The sequence below is a fragment of a genome, unplaced genomic scaffold (assembly GCF_019419815.1).
Source record: "Pyrus x bretschneideri cultivar Hongxiangsu unplaced genomic scaffold, Pyrus_bretschneideri_v1 Contig16, whole genome shotgun sequence".
NCBI classification, from domain to species: Eukaryota; Viridiplantae; Streptophyta; class Magnoliopsida; order Rosales; family Rosaceae; genus Pyrus; species Pyrus x bretschneideri.
The window spans coordinates 2,940,766-2,951,591 of NW_025999457.1; the positions used below are offsets into that span (position 1 = coordinate 2,940,766).

General features: G+C 36.3%; 1 protein-coding gene across 2 annotated transcripts; it reads right to left on the reverse strand.

Moving 5' to 3' along the window:
* Nucleotides 1–2,178: 2,178 nt before the first annotated feature.
* LOC125475730 (TMV resistance protein N-like) lies at nt 2,179–7,446 on the reverse strand. Of its 2 annotated transcripts, none has more exons than XM_048580950.1 (8): nt 7,288–7,446; nt 7,006–7,117; nt 6,303–6,848; nt 5,089–6,202; nt 4,707–4,985; nt 3,278–4,381; nt 2,596–3,191; nt 2,179–2,375 (listed from the first exon to the last, which is right to left on the reverse strand). In XM_048580950.1, exons 3-7 carry the CDS (start codon nt 6,818–6,820, stop codon nt 2,712–2,714), a joined length of 3,495 nt encoding a protein of 1,164 aa, XP_048436907.1. In that variant the 5' UTR covers nt 6,821–6,848; nt 7,006–7,117; nt 7,288–7,446; the 3' UTR covers nt 2,179–2,375; nt 2,596–2,711. The 2 variants fall into 2 exon arrangements, with proteins under 2 accessions (XP_048436907.1, XP_048436906.1); XM_048580949.1 differs by having other exon boundaries at nt 2,179–2,430.
* Nucleotides 7,447–10,826: the final 3,380 nt, after the last annotated feature.

The following is a 10,826-nucleotide window of genomic DNA, read 5'->3' on the forward strand; positions in this document are numbered from 1 at the left end:
GTACATTTGAATCTTTTAAGACCACATATTTGGTGTGATAATGTGTCCTCCATTGTCTTAGCATCCCATCTAGTTTTCCACTCAAGAACAAAGCACTTTTGAACAAATGTTAAAGAACCAAGCACTTAGAAGTTGATTATCATTACGTCAGGGAGAGGGTCGAAAACTCTCTAATTTAGTGTAGCCTTGACTCAATGGCTCACCAAATTTGTTCCCAGTCAGATGCAATTGATAAGGGTTTTAGATTTTGGTACGAAATCTGTACCATACCTAGTATGTTGAGAATGAGTCCTATATTGATGGAAGGAAGAACTTTTCATGGGCTTATAAGTAGTTGAACTACTCCATATATAGTCAATTGGTTTTATGGTGGAACCTTAATTTCTTCATAGTATTAGAGCAAGTTGTTCCACGTATGAAGTCAAACGGTCAAACGGTCACATGCGCTCAATGTCATCCCGTTGTGTTATCCACGTGTTAGATTTGAAAATTCGTCACACGTAAAGGGGCATATTGAGAATGAGTCATACGTTGATGGGAGGAAGAACCTTGCATGAACTAATAAGTAGTTAGGCTACTCTCTATATAGCCAATTGATTTTATGGTGGAATCACAATTTCTTCATAAGCAATTGTAATCCAAACCATTTGATGACATATTGAATCAATATAACTCTTAATTCAATATTTACTTATCTTAAATGAGAAAATAAAGGAATGAAATAACTTTTTGAGGATATCGATATATTTTTACACTAAGGAGAGGGGAGTTCAACTAAACACAATGGGTAACCTAATTTGGTATGGAATTCGATTCGCCATCCACGAGATTCGAACCTAAGACCTCTCACTTCCAAGTGAAGAGGAATACCACCAGACCGTAGTACCGAATGACAAGGAATGAAATAACTTAGAAATATGAAAAGTAAGAAAAGAGAACCAAATCAAATGGCCCCCTACTTGATATGCTTCCTAATTGTTAGGTATTTTAAACGAAAAATTATTTTTTCAATTTCTTGCAGATTAGTAAATACAGGAGAAAATTTATATAAATTACATTTGACATCTGGTAAATCCACTCTGAAATAGACAACCACTTCCAAAATCAATTTTTTCACTACTAATATAGTTAGTGACATTTCTACTCAATTTAATTCAAACCCTATAATGTAAAATATTGTTGTATATATATAAAAAAAAAATCAACCGATTTAATTTAGTTTGGTTCGGGCGGTTCGAACGGTTCATCCGGTTAGGTTTGTAGGCTTATTTAGGCCCAAACAAAAGTTGTTTAACAAATGGGCTGAGATCCATTTGCAACCCATACCACGAAGTCCCCATTTCTTTGTTCCGATTGGAAATTGCAGCCCATTTTCCGGCGATCCAGCATCTCCGATCTTCGTCGTTACGTTTTCATCTTCCTTAACTCCTTCCGAGTTCCAACAATGGCTTCCTGAATCCAGCTCCATCGTCTCCATAGTCAACCTCAAAGATCCCAGAATGGAGCTTGCTCTTTCCATCCTCTTCCTTTCTCTCAACTTCTCCTCTTTTCTTCGTCCTGCTACTACTAGAGGCGGCCTTCATACTTCCTACCCTCCAGGTCCCCATCTTCTCATCTGTGCTATATATATATATGTATGTATATTAGTATGCATTTTATGTTAAGTGTTCATTTAGTTTCTTGGTTGTTTTTGGTAGTTGAAAAACTGAGATTACAAGAACCGGAAGTAAATTAAAATATTGTAGTATTTAGTACTTACCAAGTAAAGAGCGATTGCATTAGTGCTTGTCAGCTTGTACTCTGGAGACTTTTAGGAAGAAAGGTTTTTGTAAATTGATTCATCCACATTCATTTTTTTCGCTCATCCAAATTGTTTAACTCAAAAGATACATAGTGTTCATAGGTTTTAATGCTAATGGATTCCTTGATTCGGATGCGGAGAAATTAGTTATTACCAATTCTTTTGTTGTTCTTTTTGCAAATTATCCATAAAAGTTCTGCATAGAAGTTTAAATTTCATAAACTACCGTGTAAATAGGGTTTTGAAAGGGTACGCAAATTCAGCTGAAAACCTACCGTTCTAAGTTTTACAACTTTTTGTCCAAAGATGACAGGAAAAATACTCTCAATGCTTAGTTTTTGCATCACCAAAGCCAAGTTTTAATCAAACCAAAGTTGTTGAGCAAAAAGTGTTGTTTCCTTAGCAACGTTTCTGTTTCTGGACTACAAGTTTGCATTGGTTACAAAATCAGACAGAAACAAATCAATTTCTGCCAGAGTACAGAAGTTTGAATTCAACCCCTGGTGTACATGTTAACGCTAATGGCGTCTTCAGAAACCCCCATGGCGTTGCGAGTTTCCAAGGTACCCACTTGCTGCATTAGGCAAGATGATCAGATTGTTAATCAATCTTCTTAATGCCCAAGTAATCTGCAAAAGTGTTTATACATCAACATTCTTATCCACTCTGCCCTTTCAGTAAATAAAGCCATCTTAATATATAGCTCGAGAGATCGATTACATTTACTAAGATGTCGAAACAAAAAATAATTTTGATGACAATTATGCTGATGTGATGAATCGATGGTTACTTACTTGCATTTTTTGTGACATGGTGACTAGTTACAACGCCTTTTGCAAATTTGTTCTGTGTCGTTGAAGCTAGCACTTCCGGGTCCACTTGGAGCTACCTCGTCACGATATTCGCATGTTCATTTCAGTAGTTTTTGGTTGAGTTCTTTCAAATCTTGCTTGTACACCAAACGAGCCCCACACTTCTTCACCATATTCAAGTTTGCTTTTAGTTCTCTCCAACCATTATCAAGAAAGTAAATTCTGAATAAAAACTGTACTTGATGATAATCTTCACGAGGCAAACAATGTTGACGAGAAATATAAAATAACCAAAGGTTTTCTGACACAAGAGACGGTAATAATAAGGTAGTCCAAGGGTATATTGAGACAAGTTTTTCAGGGCTAACAAGTTCCACTGAACAGTGAATTCTGAAACGACAATAACGAGGAAGCTCCACATTTTGTAAAGGGTCTTGGTGTTGAAAAACAACACACAAGGCAAACCCAAACCAGTTGGTACATGATGGTGGAGGAAGCTCCATATTTATTGAATGTCCCACACTCTGATTATTGAACCACTTTGGAATTTCACTTCCAGGGATTACAATTTTCGATCCCTGTAGCAGAAGAAAGATCAATTATTTAGAGAGAGAGAGAGAGAGAGAGAGAGAGAGAGAGAGAGAGAGAGAGAGAGAGAGAGTACCTGAATGACAGATTTCAGAAACCTATTGATCAAGTCTTCATCTGGAACCAATGCAATGCAATTCCAGCAAGTGACACTAGCAGAATACAAATTGAATGCACCTGACAAACTTCGTAAGGAAGTGCAATTGTCCAGATCTACCGTTAATCCTCTGTTTGATGGAAGAGGTGGCAATTTTTGAAGGCTTTTACACCCCTCCAGATGAAGATTCCTAAGCTTAGAAAGGTGTCTAATGCTTTCAGGTAGACTGACAAAATTATTTCTGTCGAGACGCAATGTTTCCAATAAGGTCAAGTAGCCAATATCATCGGGGATATCCCCCTCCTGGAGATTACAATCATATAGACATAAGTACGTCAAAGAGCATAAGCGATTTAGAGAAGACAACACCAAATGCCAACAAAGAGGAGGATCAGGGGGACTCTTTTCAAGTCCAAATAAGCGGCGAAGGCCCCACCCATCCCTTGCTTTACCATCTGATCCACAAGTGGCTTTAACATTACTCATCCAAACTCTCTCATACTTTCTCGTAAATATTAGACCTTTGAGATTTTTCATACCCACAAGCGGCTTTGTCATAGTGGGTCCCACTGTAAGCCACGATAAGTGATCCATGTCTTCTGGGAGTTTGTCAATCTTTGAGCATCCAATCACATCGAGATGGTAAAGAGACTTCAAATTACAAATAGCCCTTGGAAGGTACAAGAGATTTTTGCATTTCCGTAGACTAAAATACCTAAGGCCAACCGCATGTCCAATTGATGAAGGTATTTTCTCGATCGCAGTGTTGTCTAACGTGAGCGAGAATAAATTCTTCATCTGCTCCCCAAATTCTGGAATCGTTTTCACATTTGAGCAGCCACCAAGATTGAAATGTACAAGAGAATCCATTTCAACCTTACTTGGGAGGCTCTTAATGCTTTCACAGCCACCAAGCTGCAAAACTTTAAGTCTTTTGAGGATTGCAATAGACGGATGTATCTCAACTAAATTCTTACAAGTGGAAAGCTCCAAATTCTCAAGATTTGGAAGACCATTGAAATCTGGGGTATTCTTCAATTTATTGGAGCATCTAAGATCAATATGTTTCAAGTTGGGCAAGTCCTGTACAACACCACCGATAAAGTTCAGATCATATACTTAGCTTCCACAACCTTAAAGTTTATTCAAAATAATAAATAAATAAATATATGATTATTTTGTAAATTAAATAGCATTCATTCTCAATGAATATGGAATAAATTTGGAACCTTTGGGATTGTACAATAAAAAAATATCACGGGTTCCTTGTTTTTAAAACTCAAGAAAAATTAAATAACATGTCTATTATTTTTTAAAATAATGTGTTAAAATATCATTGGATAAACTCAAAAGGTGAGTATTGACTAGTGAGTAACCAATATTATCTTTTGTTCATAACTACTCTTACCACTTTTCCCCCCAAAAAACGAACAAGATTGCTATTACGCATCTCAAGTTTACCAAGCAAGTGCGGGCGAAAGCTTGTTGGAAGAAACTTAGAAGGATACCAACTCCAATTTATAATTCTCAAGGAACATGGAAGAGATTTGGGGCCTAAAGAAAAGATCAAATTATCAAATTCCAAAAACCTCAGTCCCTCCATCTTAGAGAAGGCTTCGCAATTCCACTGGGGCACCTCTTCTACGTTGGACAAGCGTAAGGATATGGCTTCAATTGCTGCCGTTCCCTAACAATTAAGAAAAAAAGGACAAATTAATTTCACATTCAAGTCTAATATAATGTCAAAAGAAATCAATATCTTCTTCCAAACTTGGTATTTAACTTCTTACCTTATTCTTCCTAAATATCTGATCGATGTCATTGTAAAGCCACAACCTACTGCGCTGACCAGACTCTTTAGACTCTTGACGTACAATTTCACGTGCCATATCTTGTATCAAGTCATGCATCCATATATATTTGTTGCGATCACTGCGATTGTTGCGATTTTGATAGAGGAGAGATCTCTCAATTAGTACATCTATCATAACACTACTAGAAATTCCAAAAGAAATATCTAGTATTTCAATTAATTCCTTTCTGTACTTCCCTTTGTGGAGACATGCAACCTCAAGAAAAATGCTCTTCTCCATCTCTTCTAGTTCATCATAACTTATTTTAAGTTTATCAATAATTTCTGTATTAGGAAATTTTGACAGATTATCCCGTGTACTATTCCAAAAATCTAGCCCTCTCTTAAACAATGCCGACCCAAAAGTTTTAAGAGCTAATGGAAGGCCTCCAGCATATTTAATGAAACACTCGGACAGTTCCAAAAACCCATCCTCGGGCATATTTTTCTTAAAGGCATGCAGGCTAAACAGTGCAAGAGCTTCATCATCATTTAACACCTCAACATTATGACATAATGTTATGCCATGCTCGACTAGCAGACGTTCATTTCTAGTTGTAATGATAATTCTGCTTCCCATGCCAAACCACTCGTCCTTTCCAGCTAGTACTTTTAGTTGGTTTATGTGATCCACATCATCAAGTACAAGAAGAACCTTTTTGTTCCGTAAGCATCTCTTGGTGTAATTGATTCCCCGTTGTTGCGTAAGAATCTTTTCTTTCAACATCGGTGAAAGAAGTGTTTCTTGAAGACGAATTAGAGTAGGGTCTGCTGTAGAAGCCTCTCTAACGTTTTCAAGAACGCAGTGAACTTCAAAATGATGGAAGATTCTATCATAAACAAGCTTAGCAAGGGTTGTCTTACCAATGCCACCCATCCCCGTTATCCCTATAAAGCGAACATCATTGACATCATGAGCTAACAACGAACTTAGTTGCTCAAGCCCAAAATTAACCCCAACCAACTCCTGTGGGGAATCTAACAATGGGAATGTAGCTTGTACTTTCCTCCACACACTTTTGACGAGTTGTTGTATAATCTCACTTTCACTCCTACATGGTATGAAATAACCAATCAAAAAAAACATAAATGAAGCATCCAATTTTGACTCTACTAAGACATGGGAAATTAAAGTTGTTCATGCATACTTACTTAGATTCCTTCGAGTGCCAACCACAAATTTTGGACACTTTTTTTAGATCAGCTTTCCATTGGACCACCTTCTCTTTATCTTCGGTACTGCTCGAATTTTGTTCATGCTTCGTAAAGGCTTCGGCAAAACATCCCCGTTGATTTCCGACGTCAGATGGATTTGTCTGATAAAAGACCGGCAGAACTGAGTTCCTGGATTCCATGCATCGAAGAATGGTTGTAAGTTCGTCCAAGCACCATTTGGAAGAAGCATAGTTCGGTGAGAGAACAACAATTGCAATATGCGATTCTTTGATCGCACTTGGGAGCTCAAGATGAATACTTGTTCCTCCTTCAAGCTCTCGATCGTCCATGAAAGTCGTAATTCCTTGGCACTTGGACAATTCATGGTGTAAATGGGATACAAAGCCCCTGCGGGTGTCTACACCCCTGAAACTCAAAAACACATCATACTTCCATAAAGAAGCTGATTCATTCAAAAGAAAAGATGCAGAGGCTCTTTGGGTGCTCAATGCCATAGGAAGAACAGTTGCTGCAAATTGGGTGCTGCACATATGAAACAGGAACTGAATGAACAAGTAAAAAGAATAGAAGATCCATGTTCTAAAATTCAAAAAAACAAAATTTGAAACTTCAAATGTATTTTTTTTGTATTTTTGATAATTTACAGATGCAATTTTTATACGTAATTACAGGGACTCACTCCGGTCAGATATTTGACCGTGTCAACACATATTTGACAATTTGATTTGATCTTACAGTCCAGGTAACTCAGTTTAAGTAGTTGATCATATTCAGTTACCGGAAAATGGATCCTGCAAACAAAAACAGTAGTCAATGAACAAGTAAAACAAAAACGAGCAGTGAAACGAAAATAGAAACTTTAAAGTTGTTTCAGTAATTGAAAACGTATATTAAGCAAAAGATACGAAGGACTCAGAAAAAAATATCAGAAAAACAAAATACATGATCAGCAGAGACTTACACAGGCAGAGAGAAGTGACAAATGGCAATGAAAGTAGCAGAACAATGACACTGAAAATTCCCACAACAAAGTCGTAGGAAGAGAGGAAATTGAGATAGAGGTAGGAAAGGAAATAAATTGAAGAGAGATGGACAGCTGTGCAATATAAATCTCCCTGGAAGAAGCAACAAGGAAATTTCCCCTGCAAGAACCGTCCACTTTCTAATATTCGTTCAAGAGAAAAAGCTAAAGGGAAGAAGATAACAGATAGTCTTATTTTTAATTAACTTTCAAGTTTTGATCACGCTAACCCTGACGCTTACTGTTGAATTTAGTGGCTCTGCCACATTCCGATTGGGCCGTTTGTTTTGACTCAAGCTCATTAGTTGGCTGTTAAAGCCACGCGATTGCCTTGTTCAAGGCAGCAAGCAGTCAAGATTATTTAGTGGGGTGTGCTATTCACATATCATTTTTACTTTTCACATATATTTTTTATTTTTAACTGTTAGATCGAATGAGTTGAAAAAGATCTAAGAACAGAAATTAATAAGGAGTTTGTGAGAAGTTAAAAGAGGTGTGTGGATATCACACCCCTTATTTAGGCCGCTAACTTTGAATTCGGATTGGATCTTTTTTGTGAGGATTTAGAATTTGTAAATTATGTTTGTTTATCGTATATCGTGTGATCATAAATTATTTTAAATAATTTTTATTTAAAATTAAATATAAATTTTACTTGACAAAATCTGATCGTATACATACAATAAACAGACAGAATTTACGGATTCCTATTATCCCCGAAAAAAATCCGGACAGGATCTTGGGCTAACTTTGACTCACGCTAGTTGATTGGCTGTTTAGCTCCATGTGAAAGCCACGTGATGCATATATTCAAGGCATGAATTCCTATTGGCCTTAAATCGTTTCAAATGGCCATGAATTCGTACTGGCATGAATTCTAAACAATTGGTAGTGGTCCCAGAAAAAAAAGCGAAGCCATAGCAAATGGCCACTTATCGTGGTGATAGAAAGGAGTTGAATTTTTACACAACGACGTGAGTTTGAATACCGTTAATGATTAATTTATTTTTGCAAATAATCCTTTACAACAATGATAAAAAAAATATTGAATTTTTGTATGACGATATGAATTCATGTTCTGTCGATAATTAATCTAATATTTAATTTAATAAAATTTCTCGTTAGACAGAAAAATGAAATGGTCAAACGATCTTTGTTTAATCGCTTAGGCCGATACTTACTGTTGGATTTAATAGCTCCATGTGAAAGCCGCGTGATGACTATGTAAAGGCAGCAAGCGGCAAGATTTTAAGACATTGGATGCTTTTCTTTTGATAGTAGTGGCGGTGGTGTCCTCAAGGTTTAGAGTGGGTTATAATGTCACATGGTGAATTACTCTTTTTTATGAAACAGGAACATCAAAATAATGGTGTAATTAATCTCTTACGTGTTATTATATCATAAAATTAAAATACGACGCAAAATTAGGATATATTTAAGACACACCGCTCTACCTCTTCGGTGCAATGTAAACTTCCCTAAAAGAAGCTACAAAGAAATTCCCATGCAAAAACTGTTCACTTCCCAATTCTTGTTCAAGAGAAAAAGCTGAAGGGAACATATTATGAAACCTTAATTTTTAGCAAGTCATTAATCACACGTCCTACCAAAGTGAAAGGACAAATTGTTTTATTTTTATTTTTTAATAAAGGATATTATATACACTAAGGGAGAAGAATGATGAGCTTAATCTTACAATATGTTAGTAATGATGTGGTTTAAATTCGTCTTTGATTAGAATCGAACCTAATAATTCTCACTTACAAATAAATATGAATATCACTAGATTGTAGTACTAATGTTGCAAGGACAAATTGTTTTCCACAAGAAAAAGGGTGGGAGACCGACTATGAGAAAATTTCCGGGAAGATTCCATGTTGGGACGTGTTATCTTTCTTCACCTTTTCTCTCCTCACCAAAGAGATTGGGTGCAATATTTCTAAGCAAGTTCCCAACTTTCTTCTAAGAAAATATTTCTTAGAAATATCAAGGAAATTCCCATGCAAGAGTTGTACACTTTCCAATATTTGTTAAAGAGAAAAAGCTGAAGGGAAACATATTATGAAACCTTAATTTATTAGCAAGCCATTAATCACATGTACTACCAAAGTGAAAGGACAAATTCTTTCTTCTAAGAAAAAATTTCATGTCTCTTTGTAACTTTTCTCATTGGGTGCAATATTTCATCCACTATGAAACTTTTCTCATCCTTTTTGGGACTGTTCTGCAGTGCCTGAGCGAGCAGGTTGAAGAACTCTTTGATCCAGTATAGCCCTAACTCAAGGGCTCATCAAATTTATTCCCAGTTAGGTGCAATTGATAAGTGTTTTCGATTGTGGTATGAAATCTGAAGCCCAAGTAGTATTTGAAATAAATTTAACCAAACTATTTTATGACATATTGAATCATCAAGAGCAGGATTCATGTACCCTTATACAGAACTTAAATACGAGTTTGTTTGCCTTTCAACATTTATTGAGAAATTTGGAAAAATAATCGAATAATATTTAAATTAGATGATCAAACCAAGAAAGTAAATCAAGGGAATCGGTGGTCGTCTTAAGCACTAACAATTTACTAGTTATAAAATTAAGGGAATCGGTCGTCGTTTGTCTGCGACTCAATACCAGAAGCTGAATTGTGTCATTATTTTAACAAAGTTGATTAACAATGCAATAAAAAAGAATAATTAACCATTGAGATCGATCCAAATCATGTATATTGACATGCAATGCATTAGGTGTTGGTAAAGGAGCCTTACACGTGTCCAGAGTTTTTGACATTTCTCGGTCGGCCATCTTGATGTTGATGACCTCTAACTAAAGCCAAACCTCAGTAGTTTTAAAAAGAGTGGACGGCTGAAGATAACACCGTGCATGATGCAGTTGCAGACGAATTAACTTCATTCTTTACAAGCAAGAGCAATAGTTGGAATAACTCAAATTTGATGGCTACATTCAGTTGGGTGAGGGTTAGGAGGAGGGTCCTCTACAATATTTCAGACTGAATATAATTTGTCACTTCTAACTTTCTAGATTCAAATCAACAATTATCGACAATTGTCGCAAGAGGTTGATCAACATTGCTCCTAGTCCTCAAGACCTACAACAAAAGTAAGCATGGAAGCATAAACAAGAGGTCTTCAAAGAACTTTTGTGTAATAAAACTTCTCAGTGGCATTTGATTGGTTTCTAAGGTAAAGTTTCACTTAATCGTTCATCTATTTTATCTTCTTTCGTCAACCGGTCATATCTGACCTATAGTTGGTAGCAATATGAAAAAAATATTTTGTCACTTCTAACTCTAGATTCTATTCAACATTTATCACAAGAGGCTGGTCAACACGGCTCTAGTCCTCAAGATCTACAGCAGAAGTAAGCAGGTAAGCAAAAGAAGAGGTCTTCAAAGAACTTTTGTGTGATAAAGCTTCTAGGTCGCATTTCATTGGTCTCTAAGACAAAGTTTCGCTTAATCGTTCA